Source organism: Chinchilla lanigera, unplaced genomic scaffold, assembly GCF_000276665.1.
Source record: "Chinchilla lanigera isolate Chin_1 unplaced genomic scaffold, ChiLan1.0 scaffold00142, whole genome shotgun sequence".
Taxonomy (NCBI): domain Eukaryota; kingdom Metazoa; phylum Chordata; class Mammalia; order Rodentia; family Chinchillidae; genus Chinchilla; species Chinchilla lanigera.
This window is the reverse complement of record NW_004955543.1, coordinates 1,805,872-1,820,255: the sequence shown is the minus strand read 5'-3', so window position 1 is coordinate 1,820,255 and position 14,384 is coordinate 1,805,872. Positions and strand designations below refer to the sequence as shown.

The 14,384-nt window shown below is 41.4% G+C and overlaps 1 protein-coding gene across 1 annotated transcript in view; it reads left to right on the top strand.

The window, feature by feature from the left end:
- Window positions 1-10,131, top strand: part of Shroom4 (shroom family member 4) — a 236,020-nt gene extending 225,889 nt beyond the window's left edge. Inside the window, exons 9-11 of the mRNA XM_013508168.1 lie at window positions 254-434; window positions 4,355-4,624; window positions 5,968-10,131. Of these exons, the coding sequence (XP_013363622.1) occupies window positions 254-434; window positions 4,355-4,624; window positions 5,968-6,237 (721 nt within the window). The 3' untranslated portion in view covers window positions 6,238-10,131. The remainder of the gene's footprint in view (window positions 1-253; window positions 435-4,354; window positions 4,625-5,967) is intronic.
- The last annotated feature ends 4,253 nt before the right edge of the window (window positions 10,132-14,384 follow it).

Below are 14,384 nucleotides of genomic sequence, written 5' to 3'. Positions count from 1 at the left end.
ACCTGCTAAAGTCAGGGGCATGGAAATAGCCTCCTAGATTCTTAAAGTTTGCCTTTACCTGGCTTCTAGATATCCAGGTGACTTGTGTATGTTTGAGGAGTGACAACTGAACCATTACTCTTTTCATCATCGTCAATATTATGATTTTATAATGCTTTGGTGAATCAGTGTACCATTTTACAGATGGGGAAATTAAAGCAGAAAGGCCAGCAACCTCTCAACAAAGGTGCTCAAATGATCATTGTTTCCACAGGCAAGAGTTTCAGCACTTCTCACCTCCTCCAGTAGCTCCAGGAATCCCTACCTCCTATTCAGCTTATTACAATATTTCTGTGGCCAAGGCAGAGCTGCTGAACAAGTTGAAAGACCAACCTGAGATAGCAGAAATTTGCCTGGGTGAGGAGGAAGTTGACTACGAACTAGCTCAAAAAAAGGTAAAGTTTTTGGCATACACTAGAGATTTTTGGCATTTAGTTTGAGTGTCTGGAGGGCAGTCAGCACCTCTACACCCTTTAAAATGTTTCATATTGTTGGGGCTGGGGATTTAGCTCAGCGGCACAGTGCTTGCCTGGCAAGCGCAAGGTCGTGAGTTCGATTCCCAGTACCAGAAAAAAAACAAACCAAAAAAAAAAAAAGAATGTTTCATATTGTTGTATTTTCAATATGGTAGTCAAACAGCCTTTCTGGGTTTCTCACAATAAGACTCCAGTCTCTTTAATCCAACCAATAGTAGGAGCAGTAGCAGTGATCATCACTACCTCTCTGATCTTTAGACCTACAAGCTCTGTGTGTGTGTGTGTGTGTGTGTGTGTGTGTGTGTGTATACTTTGCTTTGCTTGTGCTAGGAAAGCACTCTATCCACTGAGCTGCCTCATAACATGAAAGAGTCACATTATAATTTTTTGTATGGGGGGGACTAGAGATTGAACCCAGGATCTCATATATGCTAAGCAAGCACTTCACAACTGAACTACACCCCTATTTGCCATTATTATTATTATTATCATCATCACATCATCATCATTATTATTCTTGGTGGTGGTGCTAGGGCTGGACCCCAGAGCTTTCCACATGATAGGCAAGCTCTCTACCACTGAGCTATATGCCCAGTCCTGCAAAGTAGATATTACTAAACACTTTTTTTTTTTAACCAGTTGAGGGAACTAATTTTCCTAAGGATTAAAACACTAAATGATATATCCAGAACTCTAAGTCAAGCTGAATTTCTACCTTACCATGCTGTCCTTCAGAATTAAGTCAGGCTTAACGCTCACTATCACCCAGGACACAACAGTTTCTGACACTGAACTCTAGCCCATGGCATTACCGTTAACATTTTTTTCTGTGTAACTTGCTGGAAAGAGAACAAACTGACAAAGGAAAATAAAAAGAAATTACAGGCTGACATATTTTAGCATTTATTTGGAATAATGGTTACTTATCTCTTAAAACTACAAAATAGATAAGTGGAGATGATATTGTTGTTGTTGTTCCCAAGCCTCTCTTTTGTCCTGTAAGTACATCTAGCCTAGTTTTCTAATCAAGTTCCTGGAATCACTTTGCCCTCTTTATATTTACTCGTTTTATGTTGTATTTCATAAGCAAATAGGGTTGCCATGGAAACATCCAAGGCACATTTTACCATTTGTGGATGTATGAACTTAGTGTAAATTGCTGTTCTGCGTATGGTTCTCTTGTAGAACATGACCTTTAGGAAAGTGCAGGGCCATTTGCAAAAGCCTTCCTTCCAATTTTCCATCTGAAACGAAATGTCAGGGAAAGAATTGGAAACGTGGTGATATTGAAGTTTTGTTGACCCAGATGATCTTCCTTGTAGTCCATTCCCTGAGCATAACAGGGTGCTCCTTTTTTACTAAGAGCCTAGCCTTTCTAGGGGCAAACCTAATAAAGGTCTGACCAGGAAAAGGGGGAGATGGCCAGAAATGGGAAAGCAATGAATGATAGAGCATGACTGTCAGTGATTATGGGTAGATCACGATAGTTTTTTGTCTCTGAGGAAAAAAAGATAAAGAAGGTTACCAATTTTAAATAACCCAGGCAAAAATCAGTTCAGTTCTAGCTGGGTCTGTGAGAACTCCACAGCTCTATGTTCTATACTTTCCCCAGGGCTAAAGGTCAAGTTATAGAGGCCAGGTGCTGAGAAACAGGATTTTCTTCATTTTCATCCTTCCATCCGTCTCCAGAGCCTGTAAACCAGGCTGGGTAGGAAATTTTCAGTGTGGATCATTCCTTATCCCTATCATTAGGTTTTTTGTGTGAGAAAGCAGAAGAGAGTAACTGGGAATCTCTTGACATGTAATTATGCTATCTCATTTATGTCACTGATCCCCAAATCCTAGTGGATTTGGGAATTGTTGTCAAATGCACACCTGTTATACTTCAGGCTATGGTCATGGTGATCTCTGAATTTTAAACAGTTCTAAAATACAGCAGCAGGCCCTAGAACCCAGATGAAGCTCTCTTCATCTTGGTCATCTTGAGCATCTCTAAATAAACTACTAGAAAAGAACACAATCTAGAAAACTACAAGCTTATGGTCGCAGAATGCCTGGGCTGAAATAACAATAAACACGGAAGCATACTTTCTACTAATTACTCTATGAGATTGGCAACATTGTCTTCTTATTTTTTTTTTAGATGACAACACTGAGGCACAGAAAGTTTGAGTAATTTGTTCAGACTACTACTTTGTGATGGAGCTTGAGTTCAAATTCAGGTAGTCTGGACACTAAAGTCCGTATTTTAACTGCAATGCAATACTGGCTGTGAAGGTTCTGGGCAACCTGGGATGGCTCCATGACCGTCAGAACCTTGTAGCTAGTATCCTTTATAGTTTAGAGTGCCTTGAGTTAGCATCAGCAGCATCAAGAGCAAGAGCAGCAGCGACAGCCGCAGCAGCAGTAGTAGTAGCTGTAGTAGTAGTAGTTGTGGTAGTAGTAGTAGCAATAGTAGTAGTAATAGTAATTATGATTTTAATAATAGCATCAATAAACATACATTGAGCCTTTAATGCACCAGGCACAGTAGTATTTTGCTTCTGTGATCTCAACAACCATCACAACAACACTGGGGTTGAGTGGAGAGCTTCTCCAGTTTATAGATGAAGAAATAGTGGAGATGGGTATTCAGTCTAAGGTCATAGAGTTTGGAGAAGGTAGAATAGGATTCTGAACTTCTCTGATTCTAAAACTCCACCGTGCAGCATTTCTTTCCTGTGAGTGCAGTTCCAAAACTAGGGGAAAAATTGGAAGACATGGGCAACATTTTCCTTGAGAAACTTAGAATCAATACTAGGCAAGGACTTGGACTCACATATAAAATAGAATGTTATCAACTTCAAATTACACTATAGGGTTCTAATTCTAGAATACCTGAGAACCTAGAAAAGAAAGCAATCATTGAGGGAATGCTTCGAGAGGAGGACTTCCTGTAGGGAAGATGAGGGCAGAGCTGTGCCCTGAAGAAAGAATGGAAATAGTCAAAGTGAAGAAAGGGAATAGGAACAGATAGAACTGCAGAAGCAACTCAGAAACACAAGAATGAGTTTTGTGAACACACAATAGAATGAAGAGCTAACCCTGAAAGGTTCTCAAGAATAACTTAAGAATGGTAGAATAGGAACAAATTTAATAATAATAATAATAATAATAATAATAATAATAATAGCAGTAGTATTTAAGCGTTTATTCTGAGCACTTACTGTTCACATGCATTATGTCATGGAGTAATTACCACCCAATACAATAGGTACTTCAATTATCCCCTTTCCTTCTATAGATAAAGAATAAAGCTCAATAAAGTCAAATCATCCAAGGTCCCAAAGCTAGGAAGTGGCAGATCTACCTCAAACCCAGTCATTATGGCTCCAAAACTTTCACTCATCCAAAGACCTTAAAAGCCAAAGTAAATGGGCAAGGACCTAGTACAGTGCCATGAACATAAGAGGAACTTACATGGATTAAAGAAAAATGAGTAAAGTGATAAGTAGTTAATAACAAATGTTTTTCCAACCTAGGATCTCAGAAGCATTCTAGTCCCAATTTATTATAGAGTCTTAGCAAGTATTCTGTTGCATTTGGCAAGAGAGACTTAGCCCATTTATCTAATTACAATAGGTTTTGTGGTGACATGGACATGCCTATCAAACAAGGAAAGAAGATACCTGCCCCCAAAATTGGAATTGCTCATGATCTCAAAGGATTCCTTTGTTTCCAGTGACTAGGGTAGAGCCTACAATCTGTTACTTGGATCCCAAAACACAAATTGGAGCTATGAATCAGTTTTCATTGGTCCCCATGCTCATCATTTTCCTTCCCCTATTTAACTCCCCTAGATCCAGCTTATTGAAAGCATTGGCCGCAAACTTTCTGTCCTAAAGGAGGCCCAGCGAGGGCTGCTGGAGGACATCAGTGCCAATTCAGCCCTTGGAGAGGAGGTGGAGACCAATTTAAAGGCCGTCTGCAAATCCAATGAGTTTGAAAAATATCGATTGTTCATCGGGGATCTTGATAAAGTGGTTAACCTGTTGTTGTCACTCTCTGGACGACTGGCGCGAGTGGAGAATGCTCTTAACAGCATCAATTCGGAGGCGAACCAGGAAAAGGTAGAGTTGTGGTCTCCATGAGTGTGGATGGAGGGCACTGCCATCTGTTTTATTTCTGAGATTTTCTTTGAAGCTGGGCTATTGTGGAAGGCAGAAGAGCATAGTGCTGAGTGTGAATACCAGCTTCCGAGTGCCCTGAAATTCTGGCTCTAGTTAAATTAAAAAAGAACTATCTAAATATGGGATGTTACCTAGTCTTTAAAGGTAATACAATAGATCTAAATGTCTTGTAGAAAATCACCAAAATGAAAAAGATTTAGAATAGAAAAAAATGTATATTCTGTTTTAGTAGCTGTGTGACTATGGGTAACTTATTCAACATGACTCTATCTTAATCTTTTCCTCTATGAAATGAGATGGACAAACTACCTGTCACGTGGGGTTGTTGTGAGAATTAAAGTAGATAATCCATGTTTATTACTTAAAACAGGCCCTGGGTTTGAGGTTGTAGCTCGGTAGTGGAGCACTTGCCTAGCACACACAAGGCCTTGAGTTCCATCCCAGAGCTACAGAAACAAAAACAGGACCTGGAGGAGGGTAATTAGTGGATCACTGCCAGCTGCCAGTAGTCGTGATGGTGGTGGTGGATGGAGGCGGGAGTGGCAGAAGCAACAGCAGCAATTTTGCCTCACTCTCTCTAGAGCTGAGAGGGAAGGTGTCATGGGAACACTGTCAGTTTCACAGATTGGATCATGCTGTGTATATCCTGAACCAAACTGCTTTACATACCCCTACACAAGTAGCTTTGAATCCATAATAAGGGGCACATATGTGTGTGTATACATGTACGCAGATACATACACTCACATATGTCCACTTCCACAGAAACACACACCTCCTGGGAAGCATTGCCACATTCATAGCTGTTCTCCAGATGGAAGGTACAAAACCGGGCTTTGTTTTTTGGTTTTTTTTTTTGGTTTTTTTTTTTTTTTGTTTTTTTATTTTGGTTTTTCTCTGGTACCGGGAACCGAACTCACGACCTTGCGCTTGCCAGGCAGGCGCTTTTGCCGCTGAGCTAAATCCCCAGCCCCCAAAACCTGGCTTTGTTAAAACCAGCCACACACCAAACCCACTAGGGATCCACAGATGAAAGGCGGGCAGCCTTAGAGATGGAGGCAGGAGACTGTGCTTCCCTTTGCACAGCGATGTGGGCATATTTGTGCTCCTTCAACTACAAGAAAGAAAGGCTTTCTGCATGGAGGTGGATTTTACAGCAGGACGCCTAGGACTAATCAGTTAGCAGGCAGGATAGCTGCCTTGAGCCTGCCTCCCCGGTGAGGCATTGCTAAGCAGATGCCCGATAATCAAGATAGTCCTTAATCACACCTCTGTTTCCCCAGTTGGTGCTGATAGAGAAGAAGCAGCAGCTGACAGGCCAATTGGCAGATGCCAAGGAGCTGAAGGAGCATGTGGATCGTCGGGAGAAGTTGGTGTTTGACATGGTCTCCCGCTACCTGCCTCAGGACCAGCTCCAAGATTACCAGCACTTTGTCAAGATGAAATCTGCTCTCATCATTGAACAGAGAGAGTTGGAGGAAAAGATCAAGCTTGGGGAAGAGCAGCTTAAATGTCTCAGGGAGAGCCTACTCCTGGGGCCCAGCAATTTCTAAATCACCAGCAGTCTGCCACACCATCCCTGACCAGCCACTGTGGGAATTGCTTTCATCTTCAGTAGTAGTTTGCTGACAAGTAGATAGCAATTAGTTGGCAGTTTGTTCTGGTCCTATTACCCTGGATGTCTCTCATTTCTCCTTCCCTAGAAGCAGTCCCAACCAGCAAGGATACCCTAAGGAGGTGCTAAGCTTCTACCTTAGGGAGCTACAGCAAGGTGTGGTTGTGCAAGTACCCTCCTTCCTACAGTGTGTGTGGACAAGCATTCACTGCCCATAGAACCAAACAAGTGCCTTTGTTCTTTGTACTAGGATACCAAAGACGTCCTGAACTCTCAACCCACTCACACCAGGATTGGTTTTTTTTAAGGATCAGAGAAAAGCTACTTGGGCAGCTTCTTTCTGCCCCAGGGCTTGTGACCCAGCAATTTGCTGTGGAGATCTGGCTACCTTGAGGTCATTCATTTACTACCAGTTTCAGGGACTCACCCAGGCTTTGCAGTGCAAAGCACAAAGGCAGGTATTACACACAAGAGAATGTGAGTGAAGGTTGGGTATCGCCAGGTGACCCTCAGGAAAAAGCCAGGCTTAAACAAATTGGTTCTACTACTTTCCCCAGCAGCTGGTTGATAGGAAAGAAGCCTGCTTTCAGCCTTGGGTAGTGTGGCTTCCTCCTCTCCTAAGACTTTGGGCCTACCACCTTTCATTTCATCTTGCTCTTGCATTGTTGGGAGTTAAAGGTGCCCATCCCAGTGCTTCACACTATGGGTCCTTAATAGCTCTACTATAGCTGACTTCAGGATATAGATTTCATTATTGGTGGAGAAGTTCTTATTATTATATTTTAAATAGCCTCTTAATTTTATTTATTTTTATGTTTTGATTGATATTTTTTCTTTTTTAATTAGTAAGGTGAGAAGAGGGAAGTTGGAAAGGGAAAAGTTAGCCCAAGAAAGCATTTTCTGCAGATCAGCCTGAATCCACCATGGCTAGGTAAGCATGTGCTGAAGCATTCAGCCTTTCCCATTATAGCTACAACTGTTTAAGAAAGGTTTTCTCCCCTTGAGCTTATAACTTCCCTATCATGGCCAGGCTGCTTGCTTCCCTTGAAGTCTGGATGACTGTGAGCTTTCTATTTCCCAGCAGCATTAAGCTTTTTTATTTGTTTTTGTAAGCCAAAGAAACCTGAAACTGAAAAAAGTCACCCATTTTTCTAATGACTCCAAGCCACAAGTAAGTGAAGGTATGTTCAGGACATCCTTTTCTAATAACTGCTTTACAGCTTACGGCCTGGCTCAGGGAACCAGACTTTTGGTAGCTGGGAGCTGCAACCAGGACCAGCTCCCCAGAGCGAACTATGATCCAGCCAGTATCTTGGCATACAGCATCCCCCTCCTTAGCTTAAGGGATATGTTCCAAGACCCTCAGGGGGACACCAGAAACCTTATATACACTGTGCCTTTTCTTACATGCTCTGTAGCAGTGCCACACAGAGCTGGAGTTAATCTTTCTTCCCATGTTCTATGTTCTATGTTCTGGTTTTTCTTTTGGTTTACTACTCTTGTGTGTTGGGGTCATTATTAAGTAAAAGAAGGGTTACTTGGGTACAAGCACTGTACACTGCAATACTTTCACAGCCAATCTGATAACTGGCGACTAAGTGACAAAAGGGTGGATAGTCTGCATAACTTGGATATGTTGGACCAAGGGAAGATTCATGTCCCAGATGGGATGGAGCAGAATGGAACTAGATTTCATCATGCTGCTCACAACGGCACACAATTTAAAGCTCATAAGTTTATGTCTGGAATTTTTCATTTAATCATTTTGGACCATGGTTGACCACAGGTAACTGAAATTACAGAAAGTGGAATTACAGGTAAGGGGAAACTACTGTACAAAGAACCCAAGCTACTGCTCTTGCCCAGGCCTTGACTGGTAGCCAGCTTGTATCTTCCAAACGTGGGCAATGGCAGGAAGGGAATTCTAACCAAACCCTGACCTGTTACCTGGCTTAATTCTCTATGACTTGCTGATTGATGTCAACCTTTCATATTATGTAGCCCACTTAAGCCCAACCTAACAAAGCCCTAGCATCTCTTGTACAGCTGAGTTCCTCAGGATGCTTGGAGGGTCACTGTAGTAAGGGAGGTACCTCATCCAACCAAAGAAATCACCAGGGAACTTTGCTGCTGCTACAGTTACTAGTCACTGTCTTCCATTTCCTCTTCATTGTATCTGAAAACAATGGGAGACTCTTAGCCAGCAGGGTGTGTGGGGCAGGGGGGAGACCCTTCCTGTGAGGCCCTGGTTCCGCTCTTAGTACTGCCGCCGGTGGCAAGAACCACTGTTAGTGTCAGTCCTGCTATTCTGCCCTCCAGTGGAAGATTTTACCCTTCTCAGGAAGGCTGATGGCTTATGAATGGCAAAGTTTACCCAATTGAAGGTTGAAGAGATGGGGGACGTGCTTTGAATAAAGGTCATAGCTGCCATTATTTTTAACAGGGTTTAGGAACAAACAAAAAGCAGGTTGAAATGTCTTAGACTGGAGGGGCTGGATGAGGCCAATGCATTCCAGCATTCTAACTTTTTTTTAAAGCCATAATAGATTTTTGAGAATTTAGGGCTGGGGCAAAGAGTGATAATTTACCTGGATACTATATGATCACAGTCTGGATTTTTCTAACGAATATTAAACTAGTTATACCTAAGGTGCGTGATACCAAAAATACTATTAACTGTCATTTTTGTCTCTCATCTCACTTCAAATTAGTTTCCATAATGGGAGTCACGATACAAGGATATTCACTTTCACATAGAAGGACGGTTTCCAAAGCTCCTAAAAATTTAACCCCAAAACTGTACTAAGCAGTGATGCCCTGTAAACAGAGGTGAACTACTAAATAGATACTGGCATGCCAACTCTTGCTGTGCTAGTGCCGTGTGAGTGACAGTGCTACAGAGTCACTGTGATTACTTGTTTCTCCCTTGTCCTCAATTTCTGGGCTATCCCTCTTCCAAAGCTTTTGAGGGGGTAGCAGTTTGGAAGGCAGTCAACTGACCTCTCCAAAGACTGTTATTGGTTTCAACATGTACTCTGTTCCTTCAAATACTTATAGAGGTCCCAGAGGGTAAGAGGTAAACAGGGTGGTGAATAGATAGGAAGGAGTCAGTGCAAGGGTTCCTGTCACATGTCTCCTCTTACTTCCCTCATCCCCAAGACTCTGAATAATTGGGTCTCCCTGAGTCCCACATCCAGAGACTCAGCCAGAATATAGAAATAAATGCCCAAGTGGAATCCAAGATAATGAAACAAAGACACTAAAAATAAAGCCCTAGAAAGGAAGCGCTTAGAAGCAGAGAAAAGGCACGAGGGTGAAAAGATGCAAAGCCTTTTTTCAAGGTTAAATTCAGGTTCTATTGCCCCTTTAACCTCATGTTAAATGTGCCCCAAGAAAAGCTGCCTAGGGTCACTAGAGTTATATCCTCAACCCCAGCCTCCCTGAAGGTGCTGCTCTGCCAGTAGCAGGCCCCAGATGGAAGAAGCTGGGCACATTTATGGCAGCTCCACTACCCATCTAGAGCTTTGACAACTCCCAATGTCTTTGCCAGAGGAGTTGTCTATGCCAGTGGTATTTCCATAACAGCATGTTATATTATTTGAAGATTAGTAGATCTTTACGGGGGGGGACAGGGACAGTTTGTGTAGATAAAGAATCAATGTTTGTTGTACAACTGTGGGGGGTCATCTATCCCATGTAAAGCTATTATTTTTTCTGAATCTTAATGTTTCTGTATCTGTGTCCTCCACCACTCCCTTCTCGGCAGACATAGATATGCCTGCCAGATTGTCATCAAGGGACATACTTCAATAAAAGGTGCTAAGGACAAAAATAACTGTCTCACATGTTTTGACTCAGGTAATGGAGATCCCCTATTACTTTGCTGAAAAGTACTGGAAAAGAATTTGGTCACCTATCGATTATATTTCATAAACAGCTATATGACCAGACCCTTACCCACATTCCTAAACCCTTACACTGACCTCTTAGGGTTGGTATTCATACTCTTATCATTCATCATGCACAGGAAAGTAGCAGGGTCTGCAATAGACTTTTTAGGGGAATAGCTTTTAGACATCTATTCCAAGAGCTCCCTGAATAAGGGCCACAGAGTTTATGCCATAGGTATTTCTGTTGTTACTACAAGATGGAAACATGTTTGCTTTTCTACTGAGAAAGACATCAGAACTACAATGCCTGTCCTTTAGCTGGCTGGTGCATTTATTCCTCTATGGTTAGTTGTATTGGTCCATCTTTGTATAATAAAACACCTGAGGCTCAAAATATTTATAAAGAAATGAGGTTTACTTAACTTATCATTTTGGAGGTTCAAGCACATGGTACTAGCATCAGCTCAGCTCTGGTGAGGACCTCATAGTGGATGGCACCACAATGGCAGGAATATATGCAAGAATGAGCAATCCTATCACTGTACAGAAAGCCAAAGAACAATTCAGTTGTTAGATTCATGATTTTAACAAAAACTAAATTCTCACTAAAACTAATTCAGGGGTCCCACAAAACTACCATAACCTTTCTGAAGGAGTGCTCCTGGTCACCTATGGAAGTCCCACTAGATTCCATCTGTTAATATTGCCACACTGGAGACCAGGTTCCAAGTACATGAACTCTATGGGACAAACTCATGCCATATCCAAACTATAGCATTAGTCAGTAGCAACATCACAATTTGTCTAACATTTAAAATGCAGGAAGATTCAACAATAAAGGTAGTTTCGTGGGTAGACCTTAGCAGTATACAGAGAGTCCTTTTCTACAGTCTAGTCTGATTAGCCTTCAATACCTTCTCCAATCTTGAGTTCTGTCTATGAGTATCATCTTATTTCTAGCTCATACTTGAGCCTCACCCTTTCACTCTCAGCTCCTTGAAAAGCAAGGGAGCTGATGAGTTCTCGAAAACAACCTCAATGCTTAGAGCCAAATATGTTCTGTGCAGCAATTCTGATGCTGAAAGGCTTTCTTTTTTCCCTATCCCAACTATCCTCCACATACTTCAGATATCTAGATGTTGGAGAGTGGAAAGAACCCACCTTTCAGCATTACAATCAACTGGGTTCAAATCCTGGTTCTGCATTTTCTGTGATTCTGGGTAACTTTCTCAACTTCTGAGATCATTTTCTTACCTATAAAATGGCGATAATGCTTATATTGCAGAATTATTGTAACTTGAAAATAATGAATAAAAGCTACAAGCTATCTACTGAGGAGTTGTTAGGCAGGCTCCCAGGCCCCATCCCAAACTCCTTGACAACAGTCTGAACTTTAACTTGATTTCCAGGAAATTCATTTGCATGTTAAAAGTTAGGAAGCACTGACCTGTCACAAATATACTCAGTGCATGGTAACTATTCTTACGGTCTTGATTGTTCCCTCATCCCAGACATATTCTTGCCCTTTCCATTGCGCACAATACTTGCCTAAATGATTTCAACAATGTTTCAGGATACAAAGTTAATAAGTCCTTTTGTGCTGCTGCAACAGACTACCTGAAACTGGGTAACTTATAATAAACAAAAAAATATTGGTTCATAGTTCTGGAGGGTGGAATTTGCAAAAATAAGGGTGTGGCATCTGGTGAGGACCTCTACATCATGCCATGGTAGAAGGGCAAACAGAAGGGAAGAAAAAACAAGAGATTCAGTTCAAACTTTCAGGCCTTTTTTTAATCAGCTTTAATTCGTTTGTGAAACTGAAGTTCCCATGGCCTAAACATCTCCAATTGGACCCTAACTCTTGCACTGTTGCACTGTTGCACTGAGGATTAAGTTTCTAACACATGCCTTCTCGCAAACACATTCAAACCATAGCAATATACAAAATCAAGTGATATTAAAAACACAATTCCTAGATATTCCACCACAAAGAAATAATAGACCTTTGAAGTTGTAGATAAAACAGTTACCCTAAGCTGATGTTTCACATTGTGTGCATATCTGGAATTGTCACACTGTACCCTAAAAATATATGCAATTATGTTGTTTCAATTAAAAATAAATACAAAATTCAAAGATTATAAAAGCAATTCTATGTACTAGAGCATCAAGAATCATAAAATACTCAGGAATAAATATAACAAAAGAAATGTAAAACTACAAAATATTATTAAGGGGAATGAAATAAGTTCTAAATAAATGGAAAGACCTTACGTTCATAGATTGGAAGACAATATTTTTAATATAACAATATATTCCAAAGGGATCTACAGCATACTAGCTGATTTCCTTGCACAAATTGACAGGCTGATCCTAAAATTCATATGGAATTGAGTGGGACCCAAAATAGCTAAAACAGTCTTTACAAGGAGCAGAATTGGACAACTTACACTGCCCAACTTCAAAACCCCACTGCAAAGCTACAGTAATCATCACAGTATTGTACAGGCACAAGAATGAACATACCCATAAATGGAAATGAATAGAGTCTAGACATAAACCAGTACATTTATGGCTGGCTAAGTTTTACAAGGGATACCAAAAAAATAAAGTGGAGATTCAACATGGCTGAATAGAGGAGGAGTCATATTGGAGCATCTCAGGAAATCAACCCAAACCACAGGTAATGGGAGAAATGGAGGGACATGCATACTGATGCCAAAATCAATCTGAAAAGACACTTATAGATCAAACAAAACATAGGCATAGGAGTTTATAAAATGATCATCTGGCCCACACGGCTGCCAGAGGGCTTACCACCTGTGGGATAGCAGCAAGAACTTACGTTCCCACGAAGTTCTCCCAAAGATGAAGAGACTGAAAATATGTGCAGACTGAATCCACGCAAGATAGATCTGGAATATAAGGCCCCTTGCCTCTTAATTTCCTGCAAGCAGAGGTCACTGCACCCTGGTGACAAGTTTTGCTGGCACACACAGGGGCGAGTGACTGCTCCCTCACGAACTGGCCACCAGTTTTTGTTTTGCTTGTTCTGGTTTTTTTTTTCCTTTCAACAATATTTTATAGTTTTACATTTCTGTTGTCATACTTATTCCTGAGTATTTTATGATTCTTGATACTGTAACTGCTAACTGGAACTTCTGGTGACAACAAGGTTAGCAACTGGCAGTGGCATTGAGGCAAGGAGGAAAGAAGACCCCTCCTGCCCTATGACTGGTTCAAGAGAGGGAATCAGACCACAGAGCTGCTGCAACCGGTGGCAGTAGGGACAAGGAATGGGAAATTAGCACTCCCCTGCCTTACAGCCAGCAACTAGTGGCACAAGCACCCTTGGGCCAGGAAGTTGGCACAGGCTTCAACTTGCCACCAGAAGTGCAAGCAGCATGGGGCTGTGGGGACAAGGAGTGGGAAACTAGCACACCCCCATCCTGTGACTAGTGGAGCAAGCACCCTTGGGCCAGCAAGTCAGCATTCCCTCAGACTTGCAACAAGCAGCTCAGGATAAGAAAGGCAGCATGTGGAAGGAGACAGTGTTGTGGAACAGACCACGATACGCAAGGTCTGGGAGGAGCCAACTGTACACAGAACTGGGAGCATCCTTGAGCCGTCTCTGTCTAAGGATGCCACAGCAACTAGCAGAGCAACACAGTGACAAACGGGGTAAGGAGATGTGGACAGGTAATCCAGAAAGCTGCTGGCTAGCAACTGACCACAGCTCCCACATCCAGAGACTAAGATCAGCCCCACATCTTACAACAAGTTTGGTGAAACTCTGATTTGGACACTGCCACAGAACAATGGACATGAGAGGAATTTTACTTTTTATTTCTTAATGTGTTTAATTTTCTTTTTTCTGTCTAGTTTTTTTTTGAGATAACAATCATAAGAATATGTGCACCAAATACTGATGCAACCAGATACATAAACCAGATATTAAGGCACATGACAAATCAAATAAGCAATCACACAATTGTAGTGGGGGATGTTTATACCCCACTATCACAAATAGACAGGCCAAGTGGACAAAAAAAATTTTTTTTTTTATTTTAAAGAATAAAAGAAGGATAACATAATAATAGGGGGGACTTAGCAAATTACAGACAAAATGGTAGGAAATTATCAATGGTTATCATTTTACATATTATTGTCTACAAAATAGTTTCTCAGGAAA